At 38.0% G+C, this 15,350-nt stretch overlaps 1 protein-coding gene across 3 annotated transcripts in view; it reads right to left on the bottom strand.

Moving 5' to 3' along the window:
• Gabra4 (gamma-aminobutyric acid type A receptor subunit alpha4) overlaps positions 1-15,350 on the bottom strand; it is a 91,444-nt gene that overhangs the window by 51,401 nt on the left and 24,693 nt on the right. Inside the window, exon 8 of one of the 3 annotated variants that reach the window (XM_021162799.3) lies at positions 6,937-7,196. The exons of 1 other annotated variant lie outside the window; for it this stretch is intronic. In XM_021162799.3, coding sequence (XP_021018458.1) covers positions 6,937-7,196 — 260 coding nt within the window. The remainder of the gene's footprint in view (positions 1-6,936; positions 7,197-15,350) is intronic. One more of the 3 variants, XM_029477412.2, reaches the window with a different exon arrangement.

A 15,350-nucleotide genomic window follows, 5' to 3' on the forward strand; every position in this document is an offset into this window, starting at 1 on the left:
TTCTTAGACTATTCCATTTCAGAAATATGTTAAGAAAAATTGTTCCTAACACATTCTCCCCATTTTTGTGCTTTCTTCTCTCTATGAATCGGTCCCCCAATTTCGTTTCTCATTTAATGTACTCTTGACCTATGAAGTTGTAATTGTCACTGTGGTCCAGCATGGAGCTGAACTCAAAGTTGCATTAAGTCATTTGTCACTGTCTTTAAAGCATGGGTACTTTGAAGTAAATTGCCATAAAAATCTAAGTCATTGCACAGGCACCATAGAGGACATAAACCATAGGATGACTACTTTGACTGACTTTATTTTAAAATCTTTCTCAAGGCTGAAGTGTATTCTTCACCATTTGGCAAATACATTTCCTCTTGCTTCCTACTTATGTTATAAGCACACAATATGTGTGCTGTGCTGCAGAGAAGTTTCTGAATCACAACAGAGCCAAGCAGACAAGCTCAGCCAAGCTTTACTAGTGATTACAACTACTGTAGTCAAGAGCTATGTTTCAGAGAGCAAATGCAAGCTTAGTCAGAGTACCTGGTACTTTAACTCACTGATATCTCCTCACTTTATCAGTGCAACAAATCTCGTCAGGTGCAAATACAAACAGGAACAGAATCAAATAAGTATAAATAGATTTTTAAACAATAGGACCATACTGCATAGTCCACATTCACATCTAACTTGTGATTTGCCCTCAGTCTTTTACGTTGCATGAATTATAAGTGTATAGCACTGTACCTGGATTGTATAAAGCATATTTCAAAATTTAAAAGCCTTAGAATAAAGCCATTTGGGAGATAGGGGAAGTTAATATTTACATTGGACATTTATTGTATTTAATAATTTCAAAATTGCTAGAAAATTACAAGATGAAAGAAATTGCTTTCGGGAAAAAAACAAAAATCAAAACAAAACAGTGCTGTAAGGCTTACACTCAACTACTAGGGGTATAAAAACACGACAGAACTTCCAGAGTGCAGAAGAAAAAGAAAGAAAGGACAAATTTAGTAGCAGAAAACATTAGGAAAGTTAATATTGAGAGGGAAAAACTGTTATTAGAAATGTCAACATGGATTCTAGGAGTATAGCTTAACAGCAACACTTGTCTAACATGCCTAGCAAGGCCTAGATCTGACACTCAGATCACAGGCTAGAAGGAAGGGAGGTGGGAGGGAGGGAGGGAGGGAGGGAGGGAGGGAGGGAGGGAGGGAGGGAGGGAGGAGGGAGGTGAATACATTCATAAACTGATACAGAAATAAAGCAGTCACTGACTGCTGTCAGTCACTGACTCTAACATGTCTAAAAAGGAGTTAAATTGAAAGGAAGATCAGTGTAACTCTGAATATTTATAAGAGAAGTTTTTGTGTATTTCACAAATTGTAAAGACTATGGGGTCTTTTGAAAAGTGAAGAAATAGTGATTTAAGTAAAACCAAATTTGTTGCTAAAGAAAATAACATAACACAAGCCAAAGGACAATAAAAATATTATTCAAATCAATATTTCTGAAGGCATTCAATAAAAGAATTAGCAGAGTTAAATAAAAATTACACCTAGAAATTTCAATATTATCTCTATACTCTTATCTCCAAGGGGAAAATAACATTGTTCCAGAATACATACCAAATAACTCTGATAATATCAATCACAAAATTATGAATCATAAGATTCTATACAGAATAGATTTGAATTCAGTAAGAGAAACTTTATTCATAAATAAGAAAGCATGGAAATAAATTAATATGATGTATGCACAAATATGTTGAAAAATGTAACAAATTTAATCTGCAGAAAGATGTAATTAAATTAGCTCACGAATCAATCATTAGAAAATAATAAACAGTGTGATGTGCGTGCCTTTAATCCCAACACTCAGAGGATTGAGGCAAGGACAGATGGATCTCTGAGTTCAAAGACAGCCTGGTTTACAGAGCAAAGTCTGAGATAGCCAGGGCTACACACAGAAACCTTGTCTTGAAAATTAAAATAAAATTAAAAATAATACACAGTGAACTATACCCAAGGTCTGGTGATCAAAAGAAGCAAGAAATAGATCATAGAGTTTCAATATGGCAAAGCAAAACATAATAGAATGACAATAAAAGACAGAAGCTGCAATTTTACCAATGGGAAGAGCAGAACACAGACTGAAATCCCGAGATGGTTGATGAACTCTCATCAGCATGACTCTGGATGGCTTTGCCCTTCTCCCCCATTCCTTCTGCCTTGCTAAAACCATTATCTCACATTCCTAAAGCTAGCCACCAGGGTCTATCTCTTTATTTGGCCACTTAGTCCCCTGAGGTTGACTACCAAAGTCCAGTTATCAGAGGATTGAAATCCAGCAATGAAAAGCCCCCTTTGGCTCACCTAATTAACATGCCAAAGTACACAGATCTAAAGCAGCCCTCCTCCTTTTCTCTTCTTAAAAGTTATACCTTCTAGCTGGGCCTGGTGGCACATGCCTTTAATCCCAGCACTCCGGAGGCAGAGGCAGGCAGATTTCTGAGTTCGAGGCCAGCCTGGTCTACAAAGTGAGTTCCAGGACAGCCAGGGCTATACAGAGAAACCCTGTCTCGAAAACCCAAAAAAAAGTTATGCCTTTAAAGTCAGTTGTCTCTGTTTTTCTGCCTGAGTCAGAAAGCAGCCATCTTAGCTTTTCTTCCTGGCTTATTAAATGATCTCTCTGTAAAGGAAACGCCCTCTCCCCCCCTCACTGTGTGGCTAGATATATCCATCTATCTCCTATGGATGGGTTAACACTGGAAATGTAGATTCCTAATCTCTAACCACTTCCTGACCCTTCACAGCCTCTATGTTTAATACTCCAAATGTTTTATTACTTACAGTAAAAGGGACCATGTGCCTCCACTCCCTTGGCACTTAGAAATAAATGGAATTTCCATAGGGTAGGATGTTGGCTGGCTTTAAAATCTACATTATTGATTAGTAGTTGGTCCATCGCTGGCCTTAAATACCTATGTGTATAATGAATATGTGTGTAAATGCAGGGGTGCGATATCACTGTGTAGAGGAAAAACAGTGGATGATTTCTAGTCTAGTTTGATTTGGGTAAAAGCAGACCAAGCAGTGTTGTGGGGTTATTCATGGAAATTACAGATGACTAGGTATAGTTTACCACAGGGATCTGTCTGTTTATACAAAATGAAGATAAATGGAAGGAAATGAAAGACAGTCATAGGGACAGAGCAGAATAGTAAAGAGGAAGCAAAGGGGAGAAGATTCTGCTTGCCTGATTGCCCATGTCCCTGTACATCCTGCTGCTTCTATACAATAAGATACAAAAAAGGCTCAATAAAAAAAAAGAATCTTTGATAAGTCAGATGAAAATAATCACAGTTGGCTTTGTTATGTTTTCTACATTCTCTCAGATATGACCTCTAGGAAATGAATTAATCATTTGTATGTACATCAGCTATAACTATGTACCCCTGTGTTGCTAGAATTATTTTCTTCCTTTTTTAATTTAATTTTATTTGTAATTCTTTTTTAATATTAAACAATTTTTATTAGATATTTTCTTCATTTTCATTTCAAATGCTATCCCGAATGTCCCCTATACCCTCCCCCTGCCCTGCTCCCCAACCCACCCACTCAGGCTTCCTGGCCCTGGCATTCCCCTGTACTGGGGCATATAATCTTTGCAAAACCAAGGGCCTCTCCTCCCATTGATGGCGGACTAGGCCATCTTCTGATACATATGCAGCTAGAGACATGAGCTCTGGGGTTACTGGATAGTTCATATTGTTGTTCCTCCTATAAGGTTTATTTTCTTCTTTAATACATGAAAGTAGCCCCATAGGAAATGCAGGGCCACAATGATAAATAACCATCATTTGATTTGGGTTAATGAAATCTACAAAAAGCAGTCTTTGCAGTTCTCTCAAGCTCATCCACAGGTTTCCCCTAACAGTGTACGTTCCATTTTACCCATTTCTGTGAAAACAAACAAACAAACAAACAAACAAAAACAAAAAAAACCCAAAAAAATAAAACAAAATATTTTTCAAAATGAAAGAAACTTTCTTTTTTCTTTTTCTTTTTAAATTAGATATTTTCTTTATTTACATTTCAAATGTTTCCTTTCCTAGTTTCCCCTCCAAAAATCCCCTACATTCTACCTTCTCCCCCTGCTCCCCAACCCACCCACTCCAGCTTCCTGATCCAGACATTCCCCTATACTGGGGCATAGAAACTTCACAGGAACAAGGGCCTATCCTCCATTGATGATGAACTAGGCCATCCTCACCTACATAGGCAGCTAGAGCCATGAGTCTCTTTGTGTTTCTTTGATTGGTAGTTTAGTCCTAGGGAGCTCTGGGGTTACTGGTTATCTCATATTGTTGTTCCTCCTAGGAGGCTGCAAACCCCTTCAGCTTCTTGGATACTTTCTCTAGCTCCTTCACTCCGGACCCTGTGCTGCATCTAATGGATGACTGTGAGCATCCACTTCTGTATTAGTCAGGCACTGGCAGAGCCTCTCAGGAGACAGCTATATCAGTCTTTTGTCAGCAAGCTCTTGTTGGCATCCACAATAGTGTCTGGGTTTGGTTGCTGTTTATGGGATGGATCCCCAGGTGGGGCAGTGTCAGGATGATCATGCTTCGAACTTTTTCTCTGTAACTCCTCCCATGGGTATTTTGTTCCCCCTTCTAAGAAGGATCGAAGTGTCCACACTTTGGTTTTCCTTCTTCTTGAGTTTCATGTGTTTTGCAAATTGTATCTTGGTGTTCTGAGATTCTGGGCTAACATCCACTATCAGTGAGTGCATATCATGTATGTTCTTTTGTGACTGGATTACCTCATTCAGGATGATATCCTCCAGATCCATCCATTTGTCTAAGAATTTCATGAATTCAACAAATAAAACAGCATTATGTCATGAATCATGGTCATATATACATTACCTAGCTTTTAAGTAGATAGCCAAGTATTCAAGTTTCAGGTAGGAGTTGGAGGGCAAGGTAGGGGTGGCAATATCAAGAAAATAATTGATAATAAAGAACACTCAAAAAAAAGTCATATGGAAGCCTACCACCATAGAAGCTTTCTAAAAAAGATACATACATATAAATAAATAAATAAATAAATAAATAAATAAATAAATAAATAAATAAATAAATAATAGTTATTCTGTAATTGGTTGATAAAGCATCCACAAGACACCATAGGTTAACAAATTATTTTTTTAAAGCCCCTTTGCAAAAATGGTCTATCTCTTTCAGAGTTGCTGTCTAAGAAGTTCCCGTAGACTCCAAACATTAGAGGGTATTGCCATTCTACTTGGTTACTCTTTAGGACTTGAGGGCAAGGCCCTATTGATAGGAATATCACCTAATTGAGTCACAGAACATGAAGAAATCAAACTGGTGCTGAAGTGGACACTTCATCCCTATGAGTTACATCCCATCATTTTGGAAGGTACTATTAATGGTCGGTAAGAAGAAGGGATTCATCAGACTTGGTAACTATGAACTCTGAGAGTTACAATAACTGGCATGGCAAGATGTGCCCATTCCCTCAATAAGGTAATAAGGCACTGCAGTAACTACCCAGTTTCTAATTAGATATAAGGTCTAGTCCACAAGATGAAACACATACCTGGCATTACTGGGGTCAAGAGTCTTGAACTAGGTAAGTTATAATCTTTATATTCTGCTAACTGGCTACAATGTTAAACTGACTCTTTATGACTTGTTAAATTCACAGTGCATCTTTCAACCTTCAATAGACAAAATTCTTTCTTCCTGTAGATGGTGATTAACACTGAGACAAACAACTAGCTAAGGGACAAAGAATAAGAGGCAGCAGAATGCTCAGCCCTAAATGAAATATCTATATCAACACCCTCTTGTTCCCAAGACCCATTGATCATTCTGGCTGATGGACAGAAAGAGTATAAGCTCCTAAGGTGATGAACGACTACGAGGAAAAACTGCTCTGGATGCAGAAGTACAGACATTACAATGAAGACACATTGGTTATGACAACACATGCCAAAACCTGTTGAAGTTCAAATTGGATAAAATCCCAGCATGGAGAACAGATTTGCAACTGATAGCTTCAGCGAGAGTGAGAGTTACATCAAAGAATATATAACCAGCCCAAATTGTATGTTTTTTTTTTTAAAGTACATAAATTTGGGTTTGTGCAGAAAAAGTTGGACCTTGGAAGGAATTAGAATCTGTTGTGGGAACTATTAAAAAGAACCCACCAACTCTCAGCAGGGTCAGGCCATGCTCCCAAGTTCCTACTGATGCCAACTCTCTAGGGTGATCTCACTTGCTCTGTCTCTCAGCCTGCCAACTCTCCAGCCTGTAAGGCCACAGGGCTCCTGCCTGGCCATCTTTCAGACAGGGGCACGGAGTTCCTCTCGTTTCCTACCATGCCCCACACACCCCATGATCAGTCATCTCCACACCTAATTACCTGGTAGAAACAAGACTCTCAAGCTTATAGTTAACTAATTAGATTTATGCATTAATAATACCACATTTTACAAGATGCCAATACAATAATTTCAGAGACAATTGATAATGATAAAACTTTAACCCAATTATTCTAACCTTTTGATAACACCGCATCCACCTCCATTCTGGTTCTCCTCCTTCTACCCCTCCTGCTACCTTTCTATCTTTCTCGCCAGCTCCTAGCTCCACCTCCCTTTTTCTGTCCAATCAGAGGCCTGCAATGCCCTCAAAATACATTATATGATAATCTCAAATAACTAGAACAATTGCAAAAATAAAAATATCAATGTACATATTATCACTTTACAATTTTCTAAACTTCAAACATTCTTAGAAACCGTTATTGATTTTTTCATGCTCTCTGTTTTCTACTACAACAACAACTACAACAAAAATTGACCAAGCAGATAAAACCTTAGAAGGAATGAAATAAAGCCAAATACCTGGAGCGATGTTTCTGTGTGTTTCTCCTTCAGCACAGGAGCAGCTGGAACTTCTGGGGGAGGCTTTGATATCTTCTTTTTGGCTTTCTGCATTTGAATGTTGGTGAAATAGTTGACAGCAGCAAACTCAATAAGAGCCGAAAATACAAAAGCAAAACAGACAGCTATGAACCAATCCATGGCAGTCGCATAGGACACTTTGGGCAAAGAATGCCGAGCACTGATGCTTAGGGTGGTCATCGTGAGGACTGTGGTTATTCCTTTAATGCAAAAGAGCAAAAATATAAAACATTGTAATGCTAGTTTTTAATAATAAATAAATAAATAAATAAATAAATAAATAAATAAATAAATAAGCAAGCTGATCCAAAAGGTGGAGATGGGATGCAGTTGACAAAGTTACTAATTGAAACCCACCACCTTTGAGAGAGGAATTGATTCCTTCTGTTTCAGTGAAATCAGCACAGGTTTTGGAATAAGATAAATATGTTCCACGCCTAGATCTCGTAATCATCAGTTCAATGTAAATTGACTCAAGATTGGAAAATTCATCGAAAATTCTTTGTACATTCTAAGTGTTCTATGGAAATAAAAATATGTAAAGCATATAGAATATATTGATTCTATATTGGAATCTGAAACAGTATACCCAAAGAATCAATATACACACCCTCCAAGAAGGATGATTAATTGAAATAGTGACTCTCAGATAGGAATGGAAAACTGAGCACATTAACCTTCTAATGGAAGCATGAGACTATACTAGGTAAGCTAAACTCATTACTGTTGGGGTCCATTTTGGCCCTGGTTTGGGCCTTGAGGGCAAACCTGAGCCTTGATCCAGTTTCTAAGACCTTACGGGAAAGCCTAAGCCTGGCTCCAGTTCTGAGACCTGTCTCAGTCAGTTCCATATGGGGTGACTCAACAAGACCTGTTTGTCCCTGCCTCTGCCCCACCGTTGCTGACGTAGATAGAGCTTTGCCATTGGCTCTGTTGGTCACTCCATACCCTCCATCACCCTTCCCTGCCTCCTACCCCACCAAAAATCCCCACCCACTATGCTCGGAGGAGCTGATGCCATAAAGTTGATTTCCTGCTTTGACAAGACTCCCAGCTTGATGTGTTTCTTTTGGGCCTTCGACACGTGTCATCTTATCCCACTCAGCCCCGGAGAGACTCCGGCGAGACCAAGACCTCTCTCGTCTCGCCTGGACCTGCCAGCAAGGAGCTGGCACATTACCACTGATGATAATTGCCAGAAAAATCACAAGCCATATCTAATTCTTACTGAATATAATCTTTTAATAAAATTAATACATTCATTGGGTATTCCAGATCCTAAATTACTAAAACTATGAATACGTTCTGGCTAAATGTACTTCTAGAAAATGTTAGACTTCAAAATGTGGGTATTCATCATGTGTACAACTTGAAGAAGACTACTTGGCACAAAAATAGAGCTCCTCTTCCATCAATTGTTGTCTCAAATAACCCTTTCAGGGAAAGTGCCTTCCTAATCTAGAGAAAAGGATGACTTTCGTTCTTAGAAGAAGAAAATGCTACTTTTCAGTAGAACTACAGAACAATTCATTCTTTAAGGATGCTAATGTTTGCACAGTTGTTGCTATTTCCATTCATGTATGTTTATCTCCTCAATATTATTTAAGCTATCCTAGAAATTTCTGAAGTACTTATTATATCCATTTGTAATCCTCTACATAACTCCCAGGATAGGTCCTAAAGGTGATAGACCCAGGTTGAGGATGATAATGATGATGGCAATGATGAAGGCATCTTAACTTTATATGCCAGTACATGCCAATTCCCCAGCTGAAAGTCAATCAATCAATTTTCAATTGTAAATAAAGGGAAAATTCTCCAAAACCAAAGGTATATTCATATTTTGATTCAAAGAATCAATACTGTGTCTTCAACTTAGATTCTGATTATATTCTCCCTTGTACTGTCTTTACTGTATCATATATGTGAGCTTAGACAGGAATATAAGAGTAGCCTAAGACCATTCCTGAAGATGAAAGCAGTGATTTCAATATTCCACCTGTGCTCGCCACGTGTAAGGCTTAGCCATATTGGAATAATTAGCAAACTTGGACAAATTTCAAGATAGAAGGCCTTTGGGGGAAAAAAATCAACATAGCCTGCTTCAAGTTTAATTGAGTGGAGCACCCTTAAGAGACTCCATGTTGAATACTGCTTTAGGAGTCACCACAGATACATCACAAGTGCACAATGAGGAAAAATCATTGTTTGTATTGTGTCCAATCTTTTCTCTCCAATTCCAGTCCCTTCCTAAGATATTGGTTCATAGAAAATGAAAATTTGGAGCATCTGTGTATCACATGAGCTACAAAATTTTAAAAAACATTATAAAATTATACATAAGTGTATGTTACATAAGTTGTTTAGTAATTTCAAGCATTTTCTTAGCCTAAAGTAAATTTGTGAGATTTTTTTATAATATATGTATATTTTTGTGATATGCATATGCATGTGTGTGTGTACATGTACATGAATGTGTATACCTGACATGTCAGACATATGTGCAGGTGGCCGAAGGCCGCACTAGCTCATTGGATCCCCTGGATCTGGAGTGACAAGCCACTGTAAGTCTCTTGATATGGATGCTGGAAACCATAGCAGAGCAGGAAGTACTGCTAACCCCTGAACCATCTCTTCAGACCCTGAAGAAGATTTTTAAAAACTTTATTCCATTAACTAGTTAGATTGGCTGTATATCTATCTACTCTAATGGCACATTGGTTCACAATGAATTTGTTGGGCTTTTTCCAGAAAGAGACCTTGAAGCATGTAGGCCTCATTTTAAATGTCACAGAGAAGGCACAATTCTCCAGAAGGCTGTGAAATAAAGGATAGCTACCAAAGTAACTGAATATACTTTAGCTAAAAATTATAAAGATAAATTATATTTCATCTCATTCATATCAATTTGTCTGTAATGGACTATTGAGATTTCAAAAGTGGGGGCTGGAGAGATGGCTCAGAAGAACACTGGAGGTTCTTCCAGAGCACCTGGGTTCAATTCCCAGCACCCACATGGCAGCTTACAACTGTGTGTAACTCTAGTTCGAAGGGATCTGACATCCTCACACAGACATATACACACACATAAAAATCATTAAAAAATAGAATCATAACAAAGTACAAAAGTGTTCCACAAGTTCTGCAAAGTGTAAGCAGTGGATTTCTTCTAATGACACAGAAATAAGGATAAAAGCACTTACTTGCAAGTAAAACCATGAGTGTGTTCTGAGTGAAAATACTACTCAGTGCTCAGAAAACCCTCTGGAGACCATATTGTTCTGACCATAAAGTACACTTACACTGAAATACCAGAAGCTTAAGAGTCATCCTGCCATTGTCAATGTGAAAAAACTTCCTAGGCGATAGTCAACAAACAGAAGATTAAGGTCATTCCTGAGTGGTGATTTCAGTAATGGCAGTCAACTGCTCAGAATCAGGTTGATGGCTTATGTCAAATCATATTGCTTATACCAATACAAAAGCATGCAACATATTACTGTCTTTTTCTCTTTCATTGTTGTTTTGCTTGTGGAATGGCCCTCTAGATAGTATGATGGTTATATCGCAACTGTTGGCAAAATTAGGAACATTGGTTGTCAAAAACAATTGTCTCAAAATTGCTTTAAAACTTGCCATCTTTTTAGATATCAAAAAATTCTCTGTGTTCATACATGAAGAAAACAGTAGAAATGTAGGCATGTGCTTATGCCCTGTAATTTCAGGTAGAGATCTTGGCAAGATAAACATGGATGGAGCAGCAAACACAAGCCAACTCTTTCAATAAGAATCTCATCCTGAAAATATTTCAAAGGCAAAATTATTTTTGTGTGTTCAAGTATTGATGCCAGTCCGTGAATTTAGAATGCTGAATATGCACCATATTGGCTGGCCCAGGAGCTGAGAGAGGAAATGAAGGAGTAGGCTAAGACTGTACACAAGAGTGAATTTTTGGCTGGCCATTCCTAGAAAATGAAATAGCAATGATTTCAATATGCCAGCTGGCATCTACTTGCATTTAATGTTTAACCATATTGGAATAATTAAAAAAAAACTTAGAGTTAGACAGATTTCAAGATACAAGAAAGAATTCCACATATCCTGCTTCTCATATTTCTACTGTTTGGGGGTTTTGTTCTCCCTAGTGTTATCTGTGACCAGCCCACTGTGTCTTTGTGAGGGAAAGGGGGACCTAGAGCTGAAGAAGAGTAGTGATCACCTAGAGTTCACTGTCACTTGTATCTCATACAGATTAAATTGTCAATGACCCCAACCACATAGGGCATTACTTCCCTGGGAAAATACTATTTTAGATGCTCAATGAACAGTCTAATACTACAGTTGTGATGTAGCTTAAGTTTTTGAAGACTTAATTATTGCTGTGACTTTCCTGATTGATCAAAACTAATATTGATCTAGGCAAAGATAGAAGCACGTAAATTTCAAATTCTAAATGAAGTATCCTACTGACAAATTATTCTCAGTTGAAAGTCCTGGAATTCGTCACGAGTCTCTTCTCCACGTCTACATCCTCATACCTGCCGTGAAGAGAGTCTGACTGAATCCTCTGTGTTACATAGTCCCTCAGATAGACCACTCACAATTAAATGACTTGATAAATGTTTCTAATATCCTTGTACTATTTTACTTATCTATAAAAATCGAGACTACCCATCTTGCTGAACTATTGTGAATGCTAAGAATCGAGATTCTACAATGTTCCCTGACTCATTATTGGAGTTGGTAATAGTAGCATTTTTCTATACTGCTTAATTTCCTTAAGCTGTTGTATATGTATAGGAAACGTTGTCTGAAATCTGCTGTCTCAGCTCTCTCTGATGCTATTACTTCCCACATCATTGGATATTTCTTTCATCTACAAACAAGTAAATTCATCAACCAGCAATAATGAAATTATGTACATTATTTGCTAAAATATTTCAAATGTTTTATGAGATGAATGCATTTAATCTTCACAGCAACACTAAGAGATGAAGCAAGAGATGAAGAGATGAAGTTGGAACATGTGAGTTAACAGGCAGAAGTAACCCACTGAACAGCATAACTACTAAGTGACACTGGGGTCAGAACCAACCAACATCTGAATGTGTAACATCCCTTCCTCATCTCCATAGATAGCTACATGAGGCCATTATTTCCTGTTAAACTCTCAAGGGCAGATAAGTGCAATATGTATTCTAATTTATTAGTAAATCTTAATAGAAATACAAATTTTAAACATTTTCATGATGTCAGATGCAGAAAGTTTAAGGTTTCTGTGTGAATGTGTTGTGGTGTATGTCTGTGTGTGTGTTCATATACCTGTCCACATGTGCGCTTACTTATTGAGGCCAAGGAAGATAGCTGGTGTCTTGTTTTTAACCTTAATTCCTGTGGCAGTCTGACACTGAGCCTGGACCTCAAGATTTTAGCTGCACCATCTAGCCAGAGCCAAGGATTTGCCTATCCGGTCAACCACTCTCAATAGCACAAAGGTTTCAGACACTTGCCACTGTCCCTACCTTTTACATAGATGCTGAGGATCCAAACTTGGGTCCACTTGCTTACTCAGCAAGCACTTTACCAAGAGAAGCATCTTCCTGAGCCCTTGATTATACACACAGAAAAACATTTTCTTCAAAACTATGGAAACAAAATAAAATGATTCTCCTCTGTGCCAGATATGCATGGGAGAGAATATAGAAGAAGTATACTATATTTAGCACTCTTTAAACCCTCAGACGCACTTTGAATACGTCAACCCCTATGTCTGTGATGGTCCCTGACGTTAATATTGATGTTCCACTTGTGAGTGAGTACTCCATTTATATTATTATATGCAGTTTGTTCAAATGTGTGCTTTTAAAATGTTCCATGCACAATGAAATCACCCTGATAGGGTCTGAGAGCTACACTAATCCATGTTATAGAAATACAAACTTAGAGGCAGTTTAATGCTATATTCACTTAGTATAATAATAGTAGTAGGTTCACCCCTGGGGGTTTCTTCTATAGAGCAGGCCTTAAATGCAACAGGAAAGTGGTTTGTTGCCCCCACACCATTCATGCCACTATTATATCCATGGGAAGTCCTTGCCATGTTCATGCCTTGTCTTGTAGTTCATAGAGTTCACAGCTGGGTAAGATTGCTGATGACTGTCCTCCCCAGCAATCTATACAGCTACCTCTAATACTATGAAAGCTAGCTGGCAGGGAGAAACTTCCTTGTCAGAACCAACTCGATTTCTCCATGTTGGATGACTAAAGTCTTCTATTTTTTACTAATAAGGTCTTACTATCATGTTCTGTATCAATAGCCTGTACTACCATAGGAAGTTTCTAAAATATACCTAAGCAACAATTTGAGGGGTGTTATCCCACATCTGACACAGGGCTTTTTATTTGACATTCTATGACTTCTGCTTTTGGGGGTAGGGGAATTATTCCCTGTGTAGTGAATGCCTACTAAATGCTGTTATATGAAGATAGATAGATGATGATGATAGACAGACAGACAGATATGTGACAGATAGATGATAAACAGAAAGAAAGAGAGAGAGAGACAGAGAGAGAGAAAGAAAGAAAGAAAGAAAGAAAGAAGAAAGAAAGAAAGAAAGAAAGAAAGAAAGAAAGAAAGAAAGAAAGAAAGAAAGAAAGAAAAAAGGAAGGAAGGAAGAAAGAAAGAAAGAAAGAAAGAAAGAAAGAGAGAGAGAGAGAGAAAGAAAGAAAGGAAGAAGAGAGGAGAGGAGAGGAGAGGAGAGGAGAGGAGAGGAGAGGAGAGGAGAGGAGAGGAGAGGAGAGGAGAGGAGAGGAGAGGAGAGGAGAGGAGAGGAGAGGAGAGGAAGAAAAAGGAAGAAGAAAGAAAGGTAAATAGGAAACATTAAATAGTAGGTTGAATACTGAAGACCAAAACAGTGTCTTCTGGATATGGCATAACTACTATTCTCATGAACTCACAGCAGTTCTGGTTGCTTGATGAGACCTGGACAAGATCAAGGCAGTCAACATTCTAGTGGGAAGAGACTCACAAGTTCCACCCCTTTACTGATGTTCACTGACAACTGATGGCTTCTTGATGAGGGAGAGTTCATTTTCCTTAAGGGTGTGGTCCCTCCTAGCTCTGCCACACACTGGGGGATAACCCACATCTGTGTGTATAGGCATCACAGATTGAACTCTGTGGGTTACTATGTTTAAAAAGGCAAAGGATATAAATTTAAAAGAGGACAACAGGTAAGGGTTCATGCTGGGAGGAGTTAGATGGAATCGCAGGGAGTGATGATTTTTATCAGAGGATGGAATTTGAAAAAATGTAATAAAATACTTTTTAAATCTTCACTACTTTGAAGGGAAAGTATAAGAATATTAACACAATTCATTTGTAGAGAAAATACGTGAAGTATTTATGTTTTAAGCCCTAACCTTTCAATGTTAGTATCTAATCCTTAAATAAATTTTTACATTTCAATTTTACATGCATATTTATCAGGGAAACTTATTTTACAGTTGCAACATGAAGTTATTTAATTAAACTTTCATAATATTATGAAAAGGCTAGAATAGTCATTCCTGCTCACTCCCTGTCTTAGATCAAACCCTGTCTCTGACACCAGCTCAGTGTACAAGTTTTGATAATGATTCAAATACCTTCAGATTTATAAGCACAATAATATATGTGGAAGAAATACTTTTGTAGGAGTATTTCAAGTTTCTAAAGGACACTATAGCACCCTTATCTCTGAAGATGGCAAGCGCTATGGTTTGAGACTGAAATGTTCCCAGAGGATCATGTTTTGAATTCTCTATCCTCAGCTCATAGTGCTATGTTAAAGGCTGTGGGACCATTAGGAGTCAGAACCCAGCTGATGAAAGTCCATCATTAAACGGCCTTTGAGGGTTACCCGAGTCCTGGTAACAGAGTGCTTCCTCTCCATTACTGAGACAACAGGTGTTTTATGCTCCTTCCAGGGTCAGTTCTGCTACTATCTGCTTTGTAATATCTCAAACCATGAGCCATTACAGACCTTTGCCTGCTGGGCTTTTTGTTAGGTATTGTCATTGCAAAATAAGATAGAAGGCTCCCTCAAGCTCCTCACCAGCCTTTCCACAGCCATATTATGATAAACATTGTGCCCACAGTTAAATCCTAACAGCCTGAAAAATGAAATTAGCATGTCTTGGGAGACTTATGCCTCTATCCTAGAAAAAGTCTAGTCATTTTCTTCTTTTCCACAGCTGAATGATATTGATAAAGTTGATAAAGCATAAGGAATAGATAACTGTATTAAAACAAATAGACTTAACTACAACTCTCATGATATAAAGGTAACCCTGATGTATAAATTTATAAAATA

Source organism: Mus caroli, unplaced genomic scaffold, assembly GCF_978045245.1.
Source record: "Mus caroli unplaced genomic scaffold, Mus_caroli_1 scaffold_4, whole genome shotgun sequence".
Lineage (NCBI taxonomy): Eukaryota > Metazoa > Chordata > Mammalia > Rodentia > Muridae > Mus > Mus caroli.